The following is a 25,126-nucleotide window of genomic DNA, read 5'->3' on the forward strand; positions in this document are numbered from 1 at the left end:
GGGTTCTAACTGGGATGAAATAAGGATGTTTCCTACTTCTAAAGAAAGAATTGAGCCAAAAATAGTGTGATCAGAAGAGGTAGCTAGTTCTGGTAGTGAGAGAGATGGCGCCATAGATCAATTCACAGGCAACTGATAAAATTTTTTATTTCACTTTTGAATTTTTACACTTTTCCTGATTATTCCATGTAAGGTGGAAACTAGAACTGTTGAAAAGACATACACAAATCTAGTACATCGGTAACCGGGGATTTTTCTTTTTTTGCTATACTATTTTCACAACCACAGGTGTGCTTGCTCGGCAATATAACCGTCACAGAAGCAAACGTGAGGCAGAATACTGGTGAGGAAACACAAAGCAAGAAAGAGCTACCAGATATACAGACAGGCTCGTTCCACATTCACTACTGCATTTTCAAGCGCCAAGTATTAACTGCACATTTTTGTTCAGCTAGAAGGGGCGGGGGGGGGGGGCAGGGATTTTTTTGGGGTTTTTTTGTTTTTCCTTTTTTTTTTTTTCTTTTGGTTTGTTTTAAATCAGTGCATGAATGTTTCTTTTCTCATTTCAGCAGATGGACAAACAGGTGGACACTACGGCTACGTGGAATGTTCAAGGGAGAGGGGGGAACTGTGAGACTGGTAGGCCTGGCTATTCTGGACTCTCCCCACTGCGGCGTTCATGCAACTTCCCTGCATCATAGGGTCTTGTTCAAACAGGTCTGTGAACTTGGCTGGAGGAGGCACACTTGGGAGATCTGGTGACAGGTACTAACAAGCATTATCAGGGCTGGCTGCAATACAGGGAGAAATCATGGATATTTAAAAATACTTTTTTCATTCAGGTTTCTGTATGATTGAAGAGCAACAAGCGTGCTGAGAACTGGAAGAAGCCAGAGCTGTGTGCTGGGAGCTCTTCTCAGAAACTCTTTGAAGCGCCGCCTGCTGACCAAAGTGCTCAACAACTCTGCTCACTCCCTGCAGGCCCCCATCCCTGCCCAGATGGGATTACATCCGATGATGAACGGAAGACAACGGCAGGATTCAAAAAGAAAACGGTGTCAGGAAGCAGGACAGAAACTTAAAGAGGGAAAAGAATACCGAAGTCAACAGTCAAAAGGGACAGTGGGAAGAATGTTTCGATTTCAAAATTTAGAAGCCAGGAGCTAGGAAGCACCTGAAGATTGAGTACTTCTCAAGTGAGAGGAAATCTCTGCAGAACATTACTCTTAAAGGTATCACCCAGGAAACAGAGGCGGCCTTTTTGATAGGCTACACACACAGCTTTTTGCACTCTAGCTCCTGGTTATAAGGAAAACAGATTCCACCACGGGAGCATAAGACAAATCAGTATGACGGCTGTAGGAAGGGGGTGTTAGCCACACATCACACAACACGTGTTCCAGGAGCACTGGACCTTTTCACGGGGTCAAAACCCAATTATCTGCCACAAAGAGTTTCCATTTCAGGCTTCGAGTTTACTCAGAGGAAGACACTGTGGACGTCTGCAGTCACGAACTTTTGACTGGCAACAGCCCGGACTGGCCAAGCGCCTGTAATCCCCAAAACACAGGCAGAACTACTCTGAGTTGCTGTCACAATTGAATGTCACAGGACAGGTGTCTCACTCCGCGCCCCAGCGTCACAATATAATCTCTATAACTTTCTGTACAACTTTACAATGGAACTGTAGTTCAGGGACTAGTTGGATATCAGATTAAACTTTCCAAAAAGTTACACATAATTCAGGTCTATTTTTTTCTACCAGTAAGAGGTCTGCTAAGTTACAAAACCCCATAATCACAGTGTTCAGTTAAAAAAAAAAAAATTCAACACACAGTAATCCTGTCAATGTTAATCAAAATAAAAACTTCAGAATGCCGTGGCATTTATGTGACCAATCGGAGTTTTAGATACAAACGCCAGCTGTTTATCCCATGGACCATTTTGCTAGGCTGAGGCTGTGAAAAATTAAAAGTCGACGTACGACTCCTTTTTTTTTTTCTTTTTATCGCACAAAAGGGATATATGTGGAGGGTACAGAGTGACATTGAACAGATCACGAAGCACAACAGACATTAGTTCTCTCCCTCCCCAGCATCTCCTTCATCTCCCTGGTTTTCCGACGTCCACAGCTGAAAAGAGAAAAACAGAGCTCGAATCAAAATAGGGCTACTCAAATTTACTCAGCGAGGTAGGCCCAGTCTGTGTCAGCTTATCTTCCATCTTCACTGCTTAAAATTCTTCCTGTATTATTGAAGACAGGGAGACTGCAAAGGTCAAAACTTCAGCAGTCATTTCTAACCAATTTAACAATTTTAATACTTTTAACTGTACTTACAGGGTACAGATCCCCTTGAGTCTTGGGCAACAGTGAGTAGGAACAAGATTATACACCCTCCAGAAACAGCTGCACAAACCAGCAATACTTACAGTGAGATTGTCCCTAAGCAACTGCATGATCAGGGTGCTGTCTTTGTAAGACTCTTCATTCAGTGTATCCAATTCAGCAATTGCTTCATCAAATGCCTAAAACAAAGAGCCTTTAGCAAAGCTGTCACAGGTTCTCTGGAGCTAGTTTAGCCCCATTTTTTTTCTGTTAACAAGTGAATACAATTTCTTCTCCAGTACCGTACTTTGGGGGAACTGAGGCTATTACGACCTTGTTTGCTAGCTGTTTCAGCAAACAGATAATGCATGTTCATAAAGCACCAACGAACAATGACAAAAAAGTCCTAGCTGAGAACTTCACTGTATGTGAGAAGATAGCAGGTGTTACTGTCAACCCAGCACAAATTCACATAACTTTTTAACTGCCAAAGATATTTCCAGTAACCCTTTTCTTCTTTCTTTACTAAAACTCCAAAGGTCTGGATACAGGGAATAAAGAGAACGGAAGTTCACACCACTAAATCTGATTCAATTAAGTGCCAGACCTTAGAGAGTTCATTTCATACAACTTTTCCGGATTAAAAAATTCTTAAATAACAGTGTGCATGTTCAAAGACTAAAAAATATGTAGAAAAGACAGCTGAGTTACCAACAGAAGATAGGAGGTAACCCAGCACACAAAGAAAACCTGGTCTGATTTCTTTCTTTGGTTTACATAGTAGTAACTTCAAATCTTGGTATGAGAAACAGAATACCTAACAGCGCCTACAGAGCCCAGAGCTTGACAAGAAATAACACACTACCTTCCTCCTGAATTTTCTTAAATTCAGGTAATAAAAACAAATTCTTAAAAAACAAGCACAAAACCAAAACCAACGAAGCGCGCGCGCGCGCACACACACACACACACACACACACACACACACACACAGTTTTCCTGTGATCAGAAAGCAGAGAAGGTCTTTCTCACCGTTTTTGCCAGGCTGCAAGCCTTTTCAGGAGAGTTCAGAATCTCATAGTAGAAGACTGAGAAATTCAGTGCCAGGCCAAGTCGAATTGGGTGTGTAGGCTGCATTTCTTTCTTACTAATTTCAAATGCTTCCTGGTAAGCCTGCTGGGAGTTCGACACAGTGGCTATAAGAAAGATAAGAACATTAAAGGGGAGGTTCTTTCCCAGGTGCATCGCACATTGGACCACCATCTAGTTATTTTACCACACTGGGCGTGGCTGAGGAACCATCAAATGAGGGGTGTCTCCGCCATTCGATTAACAACCATTCGTTAAATGTATACTCTCAGCCAAGTACTACATGACATGCTTTGGGAGAAAATGAAAACAATTAGGACAAAGTCTCCTAAAGCAGTAAAGAAATACAGAAATAACCTTTAACAAGACAGAACACGGGAAACAATACGCTCCAGCGGAAAAATCATGGACTTTGGAGTCAACAGACCCAAACTCGAATTCCAACTCCTATTCACTAGATGTGGGGTTTGGAGCACGTGAAAACTTCCATGAGCCCTGGTTTCCTTATCAGAAAATGAACAGATTCCCACCGCAACTCCTAGAGTTCTGTAAGGAATAAACGAGATTCTAGAATACTTGGCACGTAGCAGGCACTTAAATAAAAGCACAGCTGTAGTTATCACCGTCACGAAAACGCGTATGTGATGAAAGAAATGCATCACTATTTACTATAGCGGTTCTAGGCTACCAGATACTTCAAAGTTTCAACAACGAGCCTTTTTTTTTTTTTTAAAAGAAAAGGATCTCTTTAAACACACTAGTGCGCCACACTTTTCATGCCCTGTTTCCCCCTTAGATACATTCTGATTTATCACTCCCCATGACCCTGCTAATCACAGGTCAGCACAGTGCTGTGGTCTTCAAAATTTTCAGTACTGTGACAGCAGTGTCTATAAGGAACAAAGCAAAAACGGTTTTAAAATTCTTTTAAAGCATTTTTTTTTTTATTTTTTTTCAACGTTTTTTTTATTTATTTTTGGGACAGAGAGAGACAGAACATGAACGGGGGAGGGGCAGAGAGAGAGGGAGACACAGGATCGGAAACAGGCTCCAGGCTCCGAGCCATCAGCCCAGAGCCTGACGCGGGGCTCGAACTCACGGACCGCGAGATCGTGACCTGGCTGAAGTCGGACGCTTAACCGACTGTGCCACCCAGGCGCCCCAAAACGGTTTTAAAATTCTTATAAAGGAAGACTGGCTCCACTACTGGTCAAATTTCTAAGGAGAAAAAAAAAGTTACTTACTTTGTTTATTGTCTCCAGATGCCACCTCAGAAAGATATCTAAAATAATCTCCTTTCATTTTCAAGTAGAACACCTTACTTTCTGGTTGCGTAGCATTGGGAATAAGATATTTGTCCAACAGCTCCTAAAAAATGATTCACATTCTGTTAAGAATCTGGAAATATTAGTTAGAAGATGTTATAACTATGTTTGAGGTTCAAAACATATACTACCACTTCTAAATAATATTTTTGAAGATTTCAAAAAACATAATTTCCATCCAAAGCTTTTAAGTGGTTTTTAGCCCAGGTCATAACAGCAGATGCCTGTGTCCTTCTGTTAAAAATCACTCTGACCATCCACAAGGGGTTGATTAAAATATAGCCACACAATGGAATGCTACGTAAGGCCTTAAAAATGACGATGCAGAACCACACTGATAACATGGTAAGGTTCTCAAAACAAGTCAGTGGAAAAAAAAAAGAAAAAAGGATTATAAATACCACATGAATCCTATTTGAATATTAAAATATGTATGTGCACACGCAAATATGGAAGGGAAAACTCTTGAGGGATATTTATCAAGATGTTAATAATGGTTCTCTATGTGACAGGATTAGAAATGATTTTTACTCTCTTATTTATACTCTTCTGCCTGGCTCCCCCCACCCCTTTTAAAAACAATGAACTTGTATTACTTCTGTAATTAAAAAAAAAAAAAAATCTTTACCTTTTGGGAGGAAAAAGGCAGTAATAGAGCAAAAGTGCCAAAAACTAAGTTGAAAATCAATCGGACCTGGGTAGAAATCCCTCCTCTGCCACTTACTATCTGTGACCCTGTATTTAAGCACCTGTGCCTTAGTTTTCCCGGCTATACAATGGGGAAGCATAATAGCCATCTTCTAGGATAATTATGAGGATAAATGAGCTAGTGTATATGAAGCGCTTAACACGTTGCCTGGCACGTAGTAAGCACTCAAAAAGTAGCTAATACTATTATTAATAATAAATTCCTTTAAACATTTATGCTTACAACAAAAGCAGTTCTGAAGGAGTCCAAGCTTCGTATACAGAGCAATATTTTCGAAGAGTTGTTTTAGAATGTGGCATCCTGAAAAACTGGTTAAGAGGCAGTAAGTACCATGCTTTTCTTCACATTCTTTCAGATGCTCTTAAAAGCTGGTCTACATTTCAGGAATTATGGAACTTTCTTGCCCTTGGAATGCATGCCATACTTCATCTGAATACCAGATGTACCTAACATTCAGGAATTAGTGCACCATTAACAAACCCCCAAATTACGAACAGGCAACAAATTTAGCCATGACACTCTTACACCATGAGTCTCATAAGAAGGGCAGCTCAATGCAAAAGCTTAGTTGTAAGGGAATTTAGTCAATCAGAGTGAGAAGCTGCAAGGGGCAGTCGTCATTTTAATACTCTCTGCAGACAGACAGGGTGTGACTCCTTATGGGTTAGGGAGGAGGAGTACTGCCTGATGGCTGACAAGCTTTGTACTGGTTTTCAAAAGAAAGGTGTCATGGGCAGTAATTCGGAGAGGCAGCCAGCAGGGGAGGAGGTAGATCCACAAGTGTGAATTCCTTTTCCCTTCAAAGCAGCCCTCACCGTTCATTTTTACCTGATTTCACCTGGAAGAAAAAGAAAGTTCCCAGTGGGCTCAGGATGTGAGGGAAAGACAATATGATCATGACTTGCTCTAGGATACGCACCCCTCCCATCCAACCCCAGACTGTGGTCAGAGTGAAATAGTTCAGAATCAATCACTTGACCAAGGCTTATCTAAAACCCAGGAGAGGACAATCCCCAACCGCATCTGATCTGGCTTCGGAACACAGGCCAAACTGACGGGCGCGGCTAACTTTCAGGCCTGTACACTGTGCAGACGCGACTGGGAGAGGGTGAAAGGGAGCTCAGCTTCTTGCTCCAGTCTCCCCTGCTGGAGAGGACATCACCACTCAGCCTGACATACAGAACAGCCTATCTGTGGCTGCACCTACCTGGCATCCTGCCTATCTGGACGCGGTTTCTAAAGAAAAGATGGAGGGATGCTGACTCAGTGTTCCTGTTTATCATAGGTCTTTTTGAGGGGAGGGGAAAACACCCCATTTGTGATGAGCAACCTCTGATCAAATAAGAGGTGAGAGAAATCACATCATACGCTCACAAATTAGTTGCAACTGGTTTGCAGCTTTCCAGTACATTCCAACACCTTTCTCTCAGAAGTCGTTTGAGAGTTTGTATTTGCACATTAAATCGATACTGTCTGGAAATCACTATCTGCAACAGAAGCACTGGCCTCTTACCAGAACGTCATTGCAGATGTCCTGCAGTTCGGCCTCTATCTTCTCCCGGTACTCTTTGCCCATCTGCTGCTTCTTCTCGTTCCTCTCTGTCTTCTGCTCGATGCTGGAGATGACGCGCCAGGAAGAGCGGCGGGCACCCACCACGTTCTTGTAGGCCACAGAGAGCAGGTTTCTCTCCTCATTGGAGAGTTCGTGCCCCTGCTCCGTGACCGCCTTCATGGCCGCAGCCATATCGTCGTAGCGCTCGGCCTGCTCAGCAAGTTTGGCTTTCTGTACCAGCTCACTCTTATCCATGGTCGTTCCCTAGAACAGGAGCAAGAGAGAAAAAAGAGAGGAAGCAAGTGTCAGGGTTCAGGGCCCAGGAAATGCAATGTAAATCTTCTTCCAACCGTGTGGTGAGAATCATACCTAGATACGAAACGTGTGCTTCCAAAAGCCCTCGGCAATGCTGAACATGAGCACTTACAGGGTTAAGAACTTTGCTAAGTTTTCTAGGGTGTTTTTTTTTGTTTTTTGTTTTTAACCAAGAGTAGATATGTTCACAACAATCCCTTTCCCCTTTTTGAGGTGAAGAAATGGAGGTTCGGAGAAGGCTCTGGACAACCCTGCTGAGAGACCCCTGGAGACTCGTCTCTGTCCCCACGTGTCTGTCTGCCTTCCCAGCACATGGGGGCTGCTGTACCAACTATTTCTTTAGAGGCTTATGCTAAACACACATCCTTAACTTCTTTCCAGAACTGTCTGGTTTTGACCAGTATGACTTTTTCCCCATAGTACAGAGAAAAACACCTTACGTGTGATGAAGTGTGATGATTGCTTCCATTAATTTTAAAGCAAAGCTAGAGCTTTAACTGTTACATTTGGTAGTGCCCATCAAGAGCCGGCACCTAAAAATAGGAGCCATTGTTACCGGATCTTCTGCACTTTGCTAACTTTGTTACAAGGACACATTGTAGACAAGAGCATAAACCAAAGGCAGGCAGATTCAGCTCTCTCCAGCACCGGCTCTGCTACTTACAAGTGGAATATGACCTTGGTCACATCACTTAACCTCTGAGAGCTTCAATTTCCTTACTGGAAAGTAAGAACATTACCTACTCTCCGTGGCGCTGCCGTGAGAAACAAATGACCTGATCTATGTGAAGGTGCTTTGAGAAGTTTAGAGCATTACAAACAAGCATCAGGCACTAATTTTGTATATGGCATAGGTTGTAAGAGGAATGCATTCAAGATGCATAGCAACAGAACTTCAAACCATAACTGAGTTCATTTAAAAAAAATTTTTGAGGGGCGCCTGGGTGGCTCAGTCGGGTAAGTAAGTGTCTGACTTTGGCCTAGGTCATGATCGTGCTGTTTCCAAGTTCACGCCCCGCATCGGGCTCTGTGCTGACAGCTCAGAGCCTGGAGCCTGCTTCAGATTTTGTGTCTCCCTCTCTCTGCCCTTCTCCCGTTTGGCGCGCGCTCTCTCTCTAAAGTAAACAAACATTAAAAAAAATTAAAAAAAAAAATTTGGAATAGTCACTTTCAGTGACCTCAGCTTATCAAACCTTTTAGACACCCATCAGTTAATATGCCTCAAATTATTCACCTCACCTTAGTCAATTCCTCACAATAATCACTATTTACAGAGAATTCAGTTTTTGGATAATATGTAGCTAAAAAATTTTGTTAAACAAAAAGAACCAAAAGTTTGTTTTACGTACTGTTAGTTTAAATTTTGATATGTCCCTCTGTGCCACGGTGCACAAATATACTATTATCTTAGGTACAAAAAGGGAAAATACTACTTTAAATAATAGTAGGAATATCAGTATCTGTTTAAAGTTTACTTATTTTGAGAGAGCATGGGGGAGGGGCAGAGAGAGAGAGAGAGAGAGAGAGAGAATGAACGAATCCCAAACAGGCTCCACAAACTGAGATCATGACCTGAGCCAATATCAAGAGTCAGACGCCCAACCAACTGAGCCACTCAGGCACTCCGGAGTTATCAGTATTTTTAAAACAAATTCTTTCAGGGGTGACTGGCCGGCTCAGTCAGACTCTTTCTTGATCTTGGGGTTGTGAGTTCGAGCCCCATGCTGGGTGTAGAGATTACTTAAAAATAAAATCTTTAAAAGATAAAACAGAAAACCCAAATTCTTTCATTACCATATACACAGCATCACAATTTAAGACTCTGAAAATGACTAATAATTTTAAAATAGCAAAGGAAGTACAACCTCTCCTCACAACATGGTTTTGCCTCAAGTATTTCTGCATTTTTAAGCGAGAAATTCTACAGACAGGGCCCTATCACATGAAAATGTGTTATTAGATGGAGCATAAGATAAGATACGCCCCAAACCTAGACAATTCCGACAGATTTGGTTCTCTAAGTTCAGAACTACTATTTTCCTTCCCACTGCCTATGATCTAAGTCATACTCAGAGCCTCATCCTACATAAGGCTTGCTAATTCTAAGCTCACACTCAGTGAAGCAAGTCTCACCTGATCTGCCCGACATCTTCACCCACGTCACTAGAGGGAGACTGTAACAGAGATAATAACCCTCATGAAACATTCCATTTGCTCTTCTGCATTTTGCGGCAGTCCCCAGGGGCACAGCGTCAGTTCTAATCAAACAGCGGCAATGATGCTATTTCCAGGTGACAATTGAAAGCCTGTATGTCATCGGAGAGGCTCTCTTCTTATACAGCAGCCACCTAGAAGGCCATGTGCTCTAGACGCTGTGCAGTGCCGGAAGCCTGAGTCCCCGAGTGACTGTGTCGTGCAGGGACTCCTACAGGCTGGCCCTGGACTGGAAGTATGGTCATTGGGTGAAGTCATGGAGATGCTGGTGCTGTTGGCTGCCACAACACAGCCTAGTCTACTCTGATCAAAGTCCATCAAAAGGACGCCATCCTTCGTGTTCAAATTACACACTTACTATGTCTAATTTTCTTGACCACAAAGTCGTTCAGACTTTCAGACAGCAAATAATCCTATCTTCGCTGTTCCTCAAAGTGAGAAACATTCTGAGAGAAGCTAACTTTCAATAACTGCAGAAATGTTCCAGTTTGCAGATGAATTCAAAGTTAGCGATCACTTAGTGGCCCACTCTGAAGTTCATCGAACAGCACCTGTGCAACTCCACCAGGAAAGATTCCAATTAATAAAGTACTGGCCCAAAGCCAATTCAGAGCCAAGCCATCACATGCGGGATTATAAAAGAGTAGTAGAGAAACACAAAGGATCAACACTGCCCCAGAGATGCCACGAGACTCTTTGGCCTTGCCAGCCCCCCACTTAAGCTCCCCTCCCAAACAGTAAAAGTTGAATCCTACCTCTCTGAAGAATCCTGACTGCTCCCTGGGAGCTCCCAAAGGTACATGCCCTATTTCTCAAAATCAAATATGGGCTGTTTCGGGGCCAAGTATTTCAAGCTTCTTCAGAAGTTGCAAGAGCTTCTTGGACATTGAGAGCCATTACAGTATGTTAAGACTGAATACACGTCTTCAAAAATGTACCCATCTGTTTAAAAAACTTTAATTTCATACACACACAGGCACACGACAACTACAACAAACAAAATCCACAGCCAAGTGTCCTGATGCCTACTGCTTACATAACTTTTGACTTATATAACACGGATTTTGAAGCAGCTAGACCAATTTCAACAGGAAATGGGTTACACAACACCCAGCAGTTTGGAGGAAGGCAGGAGACGAGAGAGATCTGGAACAGTTCCTAGTTCTGCATCTGTAATAAGCCTCCTTTCCAGTCTCCCCAGACCCAGGGCCTTTAGTCTCCTGTTACCTTCAGCCCTCTTGGTGTCTTAAAGAACGGACCCATTCTTAAAACTCTGACTGAGTCACTTCCTGCTCAAAATTCTTTAAAGTTCCCTCCCGCCAATAGTAGTCAGATTCACTCCCGTCATTGAAGATTTTCCAGCCTATCTTTCCAGCCTTTTGCCAAAACATGCCCTCCACACAATTTGTGCTTCTGCCAAAATGGTTTTCCTGGGAGTCTGCTTTTCGGTCTCCATGTCTTTGCTCATGAAGCCACTCCCTCTGCCTGGAACGTCCTTTCCCATCTACTGAGCATACAGAATTCTTCAGAGAGTGGCCCGAGTGCCATCCCCCCATGAAGTCTTTCTGAAACCACCAAGCTGGAGATGTCGAACATGATAGCCACCGGCCACATGTAGCTATGTCACATGTGGAAACCATGGTATTTTGGATATGTGGAGTTAAGTTTTTAAAAAAACTATTAAAATAGGCGCACCTGGGTGGCTGTCAGTTAAGTGCTGGACTCTTGATTTCAGCTCAGGTCATGATACCAGGGTCACGGGACCAAGTCCCGACTCGGGTTCCGCGCTGGGCGTGGTGCCGGCTTAAGAGTCTCTGTCTCCCTCTGCCCCCCTCCTCTGCTCACACTCTTTCTCCAACGAACAAAAAAAAATTGAAAATAACAAAAAAATAAAAAATTATTCAAGTAAATCTCACATGCTTTTTGCTTTTTTAATGTAGCCACCAAAAAATTTTAAACACGTGAGGATTGTATTCTATTTCTACTGGAGAGAGCTGCTCCGAGCTGAAAATATTCTCAACAAAGCATTTCATCTATCTCTCTCTTCACGACTTATCCCATTTCTTCAGTACTAAAATGATACGTATTTATCTCTAAGTCCCTCACCACACCATAAACTCTTCAGGGCAGATCTCCCACAGCACCTTGCACCCGACCCGCATCAACTGGCATCTGCTGCATGAACAGATCCCCAAACGAAGGAATAATAAAACTGCAAATGTGGCAGTTTTCCCTCCGCTCAGATAATTCAAAACACCAAGTACCTATTCTTCACAAGCACATTAAATCCTCGTAATGTGTGTACCTCATTCCTTGTACGCCTGCATCCTCCTCCAAAATTACTCTGCCAAAGGCATGCATGGCACAGGGAATATCGTTAGTGGTACTGTAAGAGCGTTGGACGGTGACCGGTGGCAGCTACGCTCGGGTGAGCACAGCATTAACGTGTAGACTTGTCGAGTCACTATCTTGTTCACCTGAAACTAGTGTACCACGGCCAGTCAACTGTACTTCAACAGAAAAAGAGAAAAAAGCCAAAGCAACTCTTAGTCCCGCCCCCACCCTCACTCAGTCGCCCTCAACGACTCTTCCGGCAGCTCCACCAAGTCGAAACTCTGCCCGGCCTTCGAAGTCCTTTGTCGACGTGGCTCTTCCGTACCGGTCTGGCTTTCTCACTGGCCACTCTCCAACATGGATCTTTCTCTCCGGCTGGAGAAGACCCTCGAATACCCTACACGTGTCAGGCTCAAACACCCCTGAAAGGGCTTTTTTAGTTCCTCGGTCTAGAATGCTCTCCTCTGTACTTCCTGCCTATGCAAACCCTATCCATCCACCTGGCTAGAAAGCCTTCCATGGCTACCCCAGCCCCTGCTGATGGACCAGCCTGTGAATCCAAATGTACCTGTAGCCTATGACACAGTCCAGGGCCTACATTCCATATGTTTGCTGGTACACACGATGAGCAGGGTCCCTTCACCAACAGTCCCACGTGTTATGTCCTCACAGGAAAGCTCCCCATTGGTTCCTCACTTAATGCCTAACGCTGTGCCAAGCACAAAACTAATGCTCAAATAAGTATCTCTCAACTTTTCTCAACAAATCAGTACCGGGAGAGCAGAAAGAGCAGGGTAGCTGTATGTGGTTATGGCAGAAAGGCAACACGACCAGGTGTAAGAGCGGGATGTGCTACTACAAAGCCCCGTGAGCTTGTTCGATCTCAGCCTTCCAATCTGTGCACTGGAGACATGACATCTAGCTCACAAGAGGTGCTGTGATGAGGTGGTGCAGGGAATTAAAGGAAATCTTTTTCTGAAAAGAAATGCATAGTGTGAAACCAATGGAAGCACTATTATTCCTCTAACAGTACCTACACATCCCCGTGCCGGCCCACAGATGTGAGCTCGGTTTTTTATTTATTTACTTAACATTCAACCCAGGAGAAGGAAAGCAAGTCTAGATTCTTCTTGTATAGGAAGTGAGTATGTTACAATGTTAACATTCCTACATAAGACTCCAGCCTTCAACAGCCTCAAAGTGGACACACATGTTAACCATAACACCTTCGCTCATTAGTTCCTAATTGAATTTTCTTGAATTGAATGCCAAGAAGTGACGGTTTATAATCAGGACCTACTTTTCTTCTGAGACTCTCAACCAATGTCCTACCAAGAGAAACATCAGCAAGAGGTCCTTTATTTACCTCCCCGAAACCTTAAAAGGCTGTGGTCTCACCATCCAGCCTGGCACTAACCGCTCAGAGACGACAGAGCAAACCTGTTGGAGGCCGCAACACATCAAACCAGGCAGAGTACCAGCAGACTTCCTTGTGCTGGGCACCAATCAGGAATGCCGACACGAGGATGCCTCAGAACGGTTCTCAAGCATAGCCATATGATGATGATGGGTGTCTATCTCTGCTAAGCCACTGGATGAGGTCCTGTAAACACTTTAGAGGACTGGGAAGCATTTGCCGATTAAATCAGCAATGTTTAGTGAAAAACTGGAAACAAGCTAAATCTCCAAGAGCAGAGCGGTTAAGATGGATAGCTGGTACGAGACTACAGGCCTGTTAAAAGAAGGGAATTAATGTCACTTATCTATTAAAGAGATACATATAATTGGAAGAGGAAGAAAAAGAGGCACAAAAGTATTTCATTTTTGTAAAATACCGCTAAGTGATATTATGAAGAATAATTCTGAGGGTGCCCATGAAATAACAGGATTTCCTTCAAATACATGAAACATCAAATCTGACAGTAAATGCTGAAATGAAAGTATCTACGAACCAACCACGGCCCTCTATCTCAAAATTCTTTGCCTAGAGGATTTCTTTTAGCCAGGTTCAGAATACTGAGAGGCCATTTCGCAGTAGCCTGAAGCAGATATCCAAGCACAGGAAGGAAAAAAATAAAAATAAAAATGACTACCCAGTGCTAATCCATATTAAAAAAAGAAAAGCAGCCTTGCAAAGGAAGAAAAGAACTGAAAATGACCTTGTGAAATGTGGCCTTCAGCTATATCTAACTTTCAGTTATGTTTTGTCTTCAAGGAAAAGGACATGCTCAATTCTAAAATACTGAGCTTTGGGGCACCTGGGTGGCAAAGTCGGTTGAGTGTCCGACTTTGGCTCAGATCATGACCTCGCAGTCCGTTGAGTTCCAGCCCCGCGTCGCGCTCTGTGCTGACAGCTCAGAGCCTGGAGCCTGTTTCAGATTCTAGGTCTCCCTCTGTCTCTCTGCCCCTCCCCTGCTCATGCTCTGTGTGTGTGTCTCTCTCTCTCTCTGTCAAAAATAAATAAACATTAAAAAAATTTTCTTTTTAAATAATAGAATACTGAGCTTTAACGGAGCTTAATAATTTGCTAGAAATTTAAAATAAGGATGCCATGGTCTATCATGTGTCTAATTATGAAACACACGGGAATGGAATCTGTTTCTAGGAAAGCCCCACATACAACAAATATGGGCTTCAAAAAGAGAAATTTGGCGACGTTTAAAGTAACTTCTCTGAGCCTCAGTTTCCTCAAATGTTAAAAGGAGACATTAGTTGCTATCAAATAAGATGATGTGCAAAAAAAGGGCTAGTAGGTGCCGGGTCGGAGTAAAGGAAAGAAAGTAGACACATTCTTACCCTTAAGCTACTTCACAAAAACATAGTGCATATAATTCAGTGTGTGTTGAAATCACTGCAAATGAAAAAACTCTTTTTGAGTATGAACTCTTTTCTTGGAACTCACTGACAGGAGCACCTTAAAAATCTAGACTCCCAAGTTTCGTGGGGTAGGAAGGGATCGTAAATTCTGACTAGCGTTCAGCCGCACCATTCTGGACAGAGCATCCACAGCACCATAAGGCCAAAGGTACAGTTCTGGAGTCACTCTGCTGAAGGAAAAACAGATGCCAAGCTACAAGCAGGAAGAAGTGAGAAAGTCAATGGGACCTGGTGGTCAGGGGGTGCTACCCAGAAAAAGTGAAGTACTCCTAGCTCTTAAAGAAAACTACTCGCTGAAAAACACCCACTCTAAACTTAAATGTCTGTGTGCCATTCAACACACAAAATTCAGAGTCATGTCACCAACTTAATTCCGTCCGAACATCTGCAGGCTGTCAGAAAATGAAACAGCATGTCCGAAATACAAAATCATTAGCGCTGATGTCCACAAACACAGAATTGTGGAGGAAAACTTCTATTTCAAAATCTCTTCCCTCTTCCCCATCAGTTGTTGAATATTGTTGTTAATTATGTCCAATTAGCCAAAACTAAAACAATGGAGGCATTAAGTGATACCCAAGGTCACACAATGTGAACCCAGCAGACAGGACAACCAATTGATATCTTGGCTTTAAAGGATCAATCCCAAAAGACAATGTGCTGATTCTGATCCATAAACGCAGCTCAACTGGTCAATCTTGTGAATAGGGTTCAAAAGCTTTGAGCCCACCGACATAATGGAGTGACTCAGCCCAACTACCAGTACCACACCCCAACTCTATAGGTTACCTGACCTCTGTGAGTCTGTTTTCTCATGCATAAAACAGGAAAATCTACACAATATGGTTTTTGTAAGAAGTAAACCAGTTCATGATGCAAAATACTTAACAGTCTCTACGCACTGTAAACACTCAAATAGCAGCCACACAAAAGTCTAACCAACATGGTCAGCCAGGGAAGGGACACTTACCTACACACCTCATTTTTGCTTTTAATGTTTATTAGAGAGAGAAAGAGAGACAGGGTGCGCGCACAAGCAGGGGAGGGGCAGAGACAGAATCCGAAGCAGGCTCTAGGCTCTGAGCTGTCAGCACAGAGCCTGACTAGGGGCTCAAACTCAGGAGCTGTGAGATCATGACCTGAGAGGAAGTCAAAGTCGGAGGCTCAACTGACTGAGCTACCCAGGCGCCCCCACACCTCATTTCTTTTAAATCCAAATGGATTTATTTAAAGACTTTTAAAAGAAAGACACATGTTAATTTACCTATGCTTATTTCTAAAGTAGCACTTAGCATAGTTTACCCTAAATGTCTTTGTTGACTCCCACACTGGACTGTGAGTTTAAGGCAGGAATCCAGACTTTATCTCTGGGCACCCAACTTGTGGCATAATGCCTGCCATGCTGAGTAGGACTGTTTCATCACTTGATGCACCTTTTTTTTTTTTTTTGAAGTTTATTTACTTTGAGAGAGAGAGAGAGAGAGAGAGAGAAAGAGAACACAAGTATGAGTGGGGAAGAGAGAGAGAGAATCCCAAGCAGGCTCCGTGCTGTCAGCATGTAGCCTGACACCAGGCTCAATCACACGACTTCAAAATCATGACCGGAGCCAAAAGCAAGAGTGGGCCACTTGACCGAGTGGGCCACCTAGGCGCCACTCGATGCACTTTTTTAACAGAAGTGCACAAGGCTGTTATTTCCTATGTGGACAGAGATAAGTAGACCACATCTGACCTATGAAATACAGACTATATTTACACTCTGCCTTAGTCTACTTTTTGAATAGAGCCACCTTAGCTCCAATAAGAAGACAACACTATACTTTTTGACTAATGTTTCTCAGCTACTAATATTTGAATTATTTTTTAATGTTTATTTATTTTTGAGAGAGAGAGAGAGAGAGGGAGGGAGGGAGGGAGGGAAGGAGGAAAGGAGGAAAGGAGGGAGAGGGAGAGAGACAAAGCATGAGTCGGGGAGGAACAGAGAGGGAGACACAGAATCCAAAGCAGGCTCCAGGCTCTGAGCTGTCAGCAGAGCCCGGCGCCGGGCTCAAACCCACAAACTGCGAGATCATGACCTGAGCTGAAGTCAGACACTTAATGGACTGAGCCATCCAGGCACCCCCCAATTTTTATATTTATAGATTCAAACTGAGTTTCAACAAGCCCTTAGAATATTTTCTGTCCATCTCCTCTTTTCAAAAGTCCATGCCAGTTGATTGTTGATTTAATAAATAACAAAAATACCCATCATTTATGGTTTGCCTAAATGTGTAAAGCACTAGGCCTTTATTATCAACTCACTTAATCCTAAGTATTCTATGAGGTAGGTGCCATTGTCCCCTTTCACAGATGCCAGGAGTAACCTGCCCACGGTCACACAGGTATTAGCTGCCACATGGTCTTTCCTCTATGTGGCACTACTTCCTAATGCTCAACTAGGATTCCCAATGCTTACTTAAGGAAAAGATAAAATGGACAACTTTTCAAAAAACATACAAAGTTATTACAGTGAGATTTCAGAATCGGCCTTACGTTAATTCATCTAGCTTTAAAAATCAAAATAAAATTAAGGAGTTAAAAATAGCATATGCCAAAAACCCAAGAGACTGTCAAATAAGCTTTGAGGTCTGTGGGCAAATAGAACAATGGCCAGGATTCATATCTACTTTATTGTTACCTCTGTCCCGGTCAAGGCCATTCAGAAATAACTTTTACTGTTGGGTCTCTCAGGTTAAACAATGAAATAAAACTAACAGGAAAAAAACTTACATAAGAGAGAACTGGCCAGATTATCTAAAAAAAAAAAAAAAGGTTGTCTCACTAACTTACTGTTGGGAATGACTTGTTCTCTTGAGACCATCAATCAATCTCATCTCATTATAAGTACATATTAGAAACACAACTATGCCTGTATTAGAAGATCTTTTAGCCCAGAAAGCAGTAAGCTTTCTTACTTGGCTTTTAGCACACATATCCCAAAATAGAAAGTACTTTAGTCTATTTTTCCTCCCTAAGTATTCCCCTTAGAAAAATTCCCTTAGAATCCAGCTCCAACTGTAAAGTTTCTCCCTCATGACATACAGATGACTACCAGAACCAGATTCCTGTAGAGACCAAGATAGTTGTAATGCTCAGAAGGTGCTTTTAAAAAACAAATTTCTCGCCCCCTTGCTAGTGTGAACTGCCACCTCTCCCACAAAAATGCAGGAACCAAGGGGTGTAAAGTCCCTTTACAAGTAAATCTTAGTTAAGTCTGGGGTATCCTTATTTCAAGGACAGCTGCCTAATGTGATGCCACTGAAAGAATAGGTAGCCTAACAGGAAATTATAATTTTCTCTCTACTTACGTAGATTTATTTTTTCATCTCTTCCTCCCCAACAAAATATGGAAAGTATCAAAATCTACAAAAAAAAGTAGTATGATAAGCCAAAATCAGTGATGATAGTCCTGACCACATCCCATTAGGTAAAGAACCTAGGATTAGATAAATCAGTGTGCCGCAAAGTAACTGATGAATCCTTTTCCTAATGTGAAGCAAATGCTAGAAACACTGGGGTCTTCATAAGCTTGCTTCCTGATGCACACCAGCAGTATCATCCCTACAGGTCAGAATGAATACGGTCCCTCCAATGTATTACATGATATTTATCCTCAAAAATACCTAAAATTCCTGCCCAAACACATTTACTGTAATAGGATATGTGTAAAGAAACGTTACGAACTAAACGGTGCTCACACAAAACATGTTCTACCATTAGCAGACACCTATTATTAGAGCCAAAGTGCCTGGGTTTGATTTCTGGCTGCAGTGCTTACTTACCTTGTGCTGTGTATGGGTCTAAGTATATACACCCCTGGGAAAATTATCTAACTTTTCTATGCCTCAATTTCCTTATCTGTAAAATGGGGCTAATTGTACTTACCTATTGTTAGTTGTTATGAAGACTTGGTTAATATGTGCAAGGTGCTTAGAACAAAGCTTGCCACACAGTAGGCAGTGTAAGTGATTACTATTATTATAGACTAATTACCTGATGCTACCTCATCAGCTGATGAATAAATTACAAATGGACGGGTTCTTTTTTAAGTTTATTTGTGGGGCGCCTGGGTGGCGCAGTCGGTTAAGCGTCCGACTTCAGCCAGGTCATGATCTCGCGGTCCGTGAGTTCAAGCCCCGCGTCAGGCTCTGGGCTGATGGCTCAGAGCCTGGAGCCTGTTTCCGATTCTGTGTCTCCCTCTCTCTCTGCCCCTCCCCCATTCATGCTCTGTCTCTCTCTGTCCCAAAAATAAATAAACATTGAAAAAAAAAATTAAGTTTATTTGAGAGAGAGCTCACGTGCGAGCAAGCAGGAGAGGGGCAGAGAGAGAGGGAAAGAGAATCTTACGCAGGCTCCAGGCTGTCAGAGCAGAGCATGAATCAGGGCTCAAACTCACGAACTGGGAGACAAATGGATGAATTCTTGTGTCTATACTATGTAGCATTTATGCTTTATATATGTATATTCACAGATATAGTCAACTAACATTTATTAAACACCTACTATACCCCATATGCTTATTTTAATTATTGAGTTTGTCACAACACAACAAAGACTATATTACCATTTGTATTGTACAGATGCAAACAGGCTCAGAAAGACTGGAGATGCTATATACAAAATAAAGTTCTACAATAATATATCGACTTTTGAAAAGCAACAGGTATATAAAGGAGGGATGGGTCTCATGAGAATGCAGCTGAAGAAAAAAGAAAGCTATTAATAGTGGACTCTGTGATTTAAAAAAAAAAAAAACAAAACCAAAAGCTTATATTTAGCAGTTTACAGTTTGTAAAAAAGGCCTCAGGACAACTCTGGAGATAGAGAAGCTAAGAACCAGAGATTAAGTAACATGCTAAAGATCCCACAGCTAGAAAATGCTATAGGCAAGACCTGAACCAAATTTATCTGACTCCAAGTCCAGTGCTCTTTGTTTCTATATCCACAGCCAATTGGGCAAAAGTCACTTTTTGCAGTGGCTCAAGTCTCTGGAGACTGTGCCTCCAGAACTAGCATCATGGGAATTTGCTCCGCCTGGTTTTATGGAGGCTGCCTTCCTGATCTATAGAGCTCCAATTCTAAAATGGCTTCAACATAACACAAGCACTGCATGATGGGAAATGTACAGAAGATTATAGGGTAGGAGCCATACTCCAGGAGCTGACAGTCCAGAAACATTTGCTCCTGATGAATGAGGATATTCAATCTAAAAACTAGGTGTGTGGTCTAGTCCAAATGACCTCATTTCCCATAAAGACTTCATCTGTAAGATGGGTGAATGGTTTCTTATCTCACCGAAGAGAGTCTAGGAAAATAATTCAGTGGTTGCTAGGAATTATTAGCGTTCCATTTGGAAGACCACACCTAAAATTCTAAGTAGGGTTCAGTAAAAACTGACACGTTTTACCCTCACCATTCTGTATGCTGCTAGGGAAAAATATCCAAGAAAAAGGAGGGCTCAGACAACTGAGATATTCCTGAGAAATGGGGTACGTTGGGAGCAGTCAAGAAAATCACTAATAATCAAGCACTATGTATACACATAAATTTCCAAAGAGAAAATGCAAAAAGCTGAGTAGCTGTGCGTCCAGTTCTATAAACTGCCTATGTGTGTGGTTTCATATGAACAATTGAGACACAGTGAGAAATTCAGACAATTTTCATGTTCTTGAAAGTGCTTCATCTTTCTGCTTTGGATCCTGTGGCCGCCTGATTCTGTATGTTCATAACATCATCTTGCCAAATTCCGTCTCCCACACAGGACAAGTAAAATCAGAGTCTGATGCTACCTAGCCTTACCAAAGAAAAAGGGAGTGAAGCCAAGGACAAGAGACATGCATTTTTACAGAAACGCTGGCAAATTACCAATACTGCCACCTTTGAAAACCCCATTACATTCAGTTCTTCATTTGCAACAAAGATGTACTCAATCCTCTAAAGATAAGGGGCCCAAATCAATCCCACCCCTTCCCCATCACCAGGGAGGGCACCAGGCAAATTTCAGCCCTAAAAACGTGCTAACACACAGTATGGGTAAATGTTGGGTGAGGACACAAAAGACTTTGGCATTAAATGACGGTAAATACCGTGGGAAAACACTCCCGATTTTCAGTCTCTGATATTTTTTTCCCGGGCATCAGGCCTGACTCAGTAACCGGCTCCAACAAATGCATTTTCTTGGTTCAAACCTCAACCCTGTGCTTCTCAGGGAATCTCGGGTTCTGCTAGGCTCCCAAGCCAGCGAACGATGAAGAAATGGCTTTACTGCAAAGTGGGAGGGGGTTTCCCCTTTGCTCACTCCCAAGGTTAAACCCCTTACCCATCCAGGGGAGTCAATACAGGCCCTGGGCCTCGAAAACTCGCCCGTATTGGGTTAAATTTTAATTTTTGGAAACCAGAAAGCAAGGAACAGGGTTAATAGGGCTTAAAGGGTCGGTTTTCGCCAAGGAGCAGGGAGGGGTCGCGCAGGGATCGAAGCTGGGGAGGGGGGGAATGGAGGGTCGGGGGTCCGCGGGTCGACGTCCCTCCGGGTCCCGTTCGGAGCCGCACCCCGCCCGCAGGGCAGGGCCGCAGGCGGCGAGAGCTGCCCAGGCCTTTCCGAGAGCGATGGGGCTCGGCCCCGGAAACAGGGAGGGGCCGCGGCCAGGCCGGGCCTGCGCCGCAGGCGGCCTCGCGGGGCCGGGGAAGCCGCGCGCCAACACCTCCCGGGGTCCACCTGCGGGTTCGCCCGCGTCGCCACGGCAGCCGGCGCCTGGGAAAAGCTTCGCGCTTGGGCCCCCAGGGGCCCCGGGCGGACCCCGCACCGCACTCACCGGGGGAGGACAACAGGGAGCAAAGGTGAGTGCGGGCGAAGCTCCGAGCGCGGGTCACCGCTTCCTTCCCAAGCCCACTCCTCAGGCAGCAGCGGCGGCGGCTGCAAAGGCGGCGGCGGCGGCGGCGGCAGCAGCTACCCCGGCTCCGGAATCGGCGGCGGCGGTGGCGGCAGCTCCACTTCCGCTCCGGTCACCACTTCCGCTCCGGTCCGAGCCCCGCCCCGCCCCTGCGCCGGCTCCTCATTGGGCGAGCGGGCCACGGGGTTGCCCCGGCCGCCCGAGAGGGGCGCTGACGGAGGGAGGAGAAGGGGAGAGGAGACCCGGACGCCGCGGACGCGGAGCGAGGAGGGGGCGGGCGGAGGGGGACGGAAATGGGGGCGGAAAGAGGCGGTGGGAGAAGAGGGGGTGGAGCCGAGGGAGGAGGGAACGTGTGGGAACTTGGGGACTGGGCAAGGTGAGGGCTTGGGCGGGCGTGAGCCCCAGGTGCTGCGCTCTCTGCTTGGGCTCGGAACCCGGCAGGACAAGAACCACAGTCTCCGGGGTCATCCGTTCCCTCCCCACCCAAAAAGGAATCGCCACCGGGTCGGAGGCTGAGGTCAGTCCCCTTTCGCCATGTGTTTTGGGAATATTGTACCTAGGGAAGGACAGAAATTGCTTTTCCCTCAATTTTCGCTTAATCTTCCCTTTAGCCCTTTAACAGTACTGACCATTTTGCTCTTTTGTGGCCCGGACCAGGACTGGAACCGGCCAAGTCTTTGGTTCTTTTTTTGAAGCGGGTCTCTGTGATCTCTTCGTTGAGACACGCCCTTCCCAAGCCTCCTAGGGAAAGCTTAAGGGAAGGAAACAGGCCTCTACAGCCCCCACTCCCATTGAACTCAGTTCTCCAGAACGTCTTTCACCTCTTCTCCCTCCCTTTCATTCATTCTTTTAACAAATATTTACTGAGCAGGCTTTGTGTTCTGTGCTGGAGACAGAGCAAGCATGAGATAGACGGGCCTTGCTGTCTTGGAGTTTACAGTCTGGTAGGAGAAAGAACAAAGTAAATAGGCCTTTGTCATCTCTCCTTTACCCTTACTTAGCTGAATGCTACAGACTTCTAACTCACCACCCTACCCTCAGCCCTGCCCCCATCAACTGCCAAAGTGATCTTTAAGAAATGCCATTCTTATCTTCCCTTTCTTGCTTAAATCCTTTGGTGGTTACTCAGACCTGGAAGACTATTGATAAGCGCCTTGAGTGTGACAGGTGACAGTCAAGGTTCTCCCTTTCCCTGCTCTTTCCCCTCCATGATAAAACCCCATTTCAGCTGGATGATGCCCTATCCTCCCAATATGCCAGCTCCAGTATTTCTAAACCATTTGTGTTAGTTGCCAACATTTTTTAAAGACAGACATTTCCGTGTGAACAGAAATCTGCATCAGTACTCCATCTGGCAGGACTGCGTTCACATTCCTGTGTGGCAACAATGGGCTGAAGCCAAGGAGTGGCTGTCCATTCTAGGTCAGAGACTTTTCAAAGTGCCAGGGTCCCCTCCCGACCTGAGTCTGCTTTTCTCATTTATGTATCTGCATGTAGGCATTTGTGCCAGTGACCCCTACACTTTTAATATGAGCAAGATTGAAAGAGAGTGTTGTGTAATGTAAACAGCACGGATTTGATGTTAAAACCGCAGGATTTGAACCCCAGAAGAGTTTCCAGTGCAAAAACTTCTCCATGGGGATCCATCTTTGGCAAACCAAAAAAAGATCAGTAATCTAGAGATTGGCTCAGGTTGAAATAATGCAATGTAATCTGACTGTGGCTTCTGCCCCTATCCAGAAAATGCCTTAGTGGGGCAGAGGGCTCATGATAATTATACCCAAATGACGTCATCAGTGCGTTGAGGGAACCGAAGTGCCTTTTGCCAGGCACCCCTGAGTGTCTGCTAACAGGTTGCATGGATTCCCTGCTTTCATCATCTCTGCATTCTAGGCCAGAGGTCAACAGACCACAGCTATTGACAGACACAAACAGATACTGAAATACAACGTGGCAGATGAAGCCCAGGATATTTTGGGAGCCTGAGAGAAAGGCACAATCCATCTTGGGTTGGTGGGAGAGCAGGAAAGACTTTTTGAAAGGGAAGATACTTGAGCCTTAGATTCTATAAAGGATTTTTTTTTTAATTAATAGGCTATTGGTGTAGAGCAGTTTCAGGTTCACAGAAAGATTAAAAAGGACAGTGTTCCCATACACCCAATCTCTGCCCCTCCCCATTTCCCCTAACATTAACAAGCTAGTGTTGTACATTAGTTACAATCAATGTACCAATATTGATATGTTATTAATGCAATAGTTTACATTAGGGCTCATTTATTTTGTACAGTTCAATTAATTTTGACAAATGCACGATACCTGTATCTACCATTGCTATCTCCTACAGAACAGTTTCACTGCCTTAAACCCCCCTGTGCCGGGGCACCTGGGTGGCTCAGGCGATCAGGAGTCCTTCTGACTTGATTTTGGCTCGGGTCATGATCTCACAGTTTGTGACTTCAACCTCAGTGTCAGGCTTTTGCACTAATGACATGGAGTCTGCTTGGGATTCTGCGTTTCCCTCTCTCTCTGCCTCTCCCCTGTGTGCTCTCTCTCTTCTGTCTCTCAAAAACAAACAAACAAACAAACATTAAAAAAACAAAAAACTCCCCTGTGCCTTATGCCCAGTGGGCCAGCCAGAGAAGATGCTGAACAGGAGGCAGAATTGCACCTTGTTTTGTTCCTTCCTGTCCCTAGAGGGCCTGTACTCTCTCTGCTCTTTCCAGTAAATAACATTTAGGCTAAAATGAAAAAATTTTAAAAGACAAAAGAAACCCTACAAAAACCCAGCTATTCACTTACTTGACCCTCACCCCCCGCCCTCACCCCAATTCCTTGGAAATCACTTCTCTTTTATGCTTTGTTTTAATTTTGCCTTTTCCAGATGTCATATTATTAGAATCCTAAGAGTGTCACCTTTCCTGACTGGACTCTTGCACTAAGCAATATGATTTAAGGTCCCTCTATGTCGTTTTATGGCTTGATGGTTCATTTCTTTTTATCACGGAGTAATACGCCATTGTATGAACATACCACATTTTTTCCATTCACCTGCTTATGGATTGACTTGTGTCTTTTATTTTATTTTTAATTTTTTTAATGTTTATTTATTTTTGAGAGGGAGAGAGAGACAGTGTGTGAGCAGGGGAGGGGCAGAGAGGGAGACACAGAATGTGAGGCAGGCTCCAGGCTCTGAGCTGTCATCACAGAGCCTGACACGGGGCTTAAAGTCAAGAGCTGTGAGATCATGGCCTGAGCCAAAGTCGGACACCCAACGAACCAAGCTGCCTAGGTGCCCCCTTTTTAAAAAAAAAAAACAAAACACTTTTTTTTAATGTTTATTTTTTGAGAGAGATAGCAGGAGTGGGGGAGGGAGAGAGAGAGAACGGGACAGAAGATCTGAAGCAGGTTCTGCACTGACAACAGAGACCCCAATGCAGGGCTGGAAACCACAAACTA

The 25,126-nt window shown here is 44.0% G+C and overlaps 2 protein-coding genes across 3 annotated transcripts in view; one reads left to right on the forward strand and one right to left on the reverse strand.

The window, feature by feature from the left end:
• Positions 1–130: 130 nt before the first annotated feature.
• YWHAB (tyrosine 3-monooxygenase/tryptophan 5-monooxygenase activation protein beta) lies at positions 131–21,742 on the reverse strand. Of its 2 annotated transcripts, XM_053199905.1 has the most exons (7): positions 21,593–21,727; positions 18,089–18,143; positions 6,963–7,265; positions 4,660–4,783; positions 3,359–3,522; positions 2,431–2,526; positions 131–2,132 (listed from the first exon to the last, which is right to left on the reverse strand). In XM_053199905.1, the coding sequence occupies exons 3-7, from the start codon at positions 7,254–7,256 to the stop codon at positions 2,076–2,078; spliced, it is 735 nt and encodes a 244-aa protein (XP_053055880.1). In that variant the 5' UTR covers positions 7,257–7,265; positions 18,089–18,143; positions 21,593–21,727; the 3' UTR covers positions 131–2,075. The 2 variants fall into 2 exon arrangements, with proteins under 2 accessions (XP_053055880.1, XP_053055879.1); XM_053199904.1 differs by lacking the exon at positions 18,089–18,143 and having other exon boundaries at positions 21,593–21,742.
• Positions 21,028–25,126, forward strand: part of LOC106968958 (uncharacterized PE-PGRS family protein PE_PGRS20-like) — a 28,614-nt gene continuing 24,515 nt past the window's right edge. Inside the window, exons 1-2 of the mRNA XM_053201349.1 lie at positions 21,028–21,085; positions 21,228–22,187. Of these exons, the coding sequence (XP_053057324.1) occupies positions 21,028–21,085; positions 21,228–22,186 (1,017 nt within the window). The 3' untranslated portion in view covers position 22,187. The remainder of the gene's footprint in view (positions 21,086–21,227; positions 22,188–25,126) is intronic.

The sequence above is a fragment of the Acinonyx jubatus genome, chromosome A3 (genome assembly GCF_027475565.1).
Source record: "Acinonyx jubatus isolate Ajub_Pintada_27869175 chromosome A3, VMU_Ajub_asm_v1.0, whole genome shotgun sequence".
Taxonomy (NCBI): Eukaryota; Metazoa; Chordata; class Mammalia; order Carnivora; family Felidae; genus Acinonyx; species Acinonyx jubatus.

Bases quoted from the DNA above. Each gene is read 5' to 3' on its own strand.
- YWHAB (XM_053199904.1), bottom strand. From the start codon at position 7,256: ATGGATAAGAGTGAGCTGGTACAGAAAGCCAAACTTGCTGAGCAGGCC. The intron at 4,784-6,962 runs GTAAGAGGCCAG...ATCATTTTTTAG, and splicing joins ACATCTGCAATGACGTTCTG to GAGCTGTTGGACAAATATCT. The intron at 2,133-2,430 runs GTAAGTATTGCT...TTCTCTTTTCAG, and splicing joins TGCTTAGGGACAATCTCACT to CTGTGGACGTCGGAAAACCA.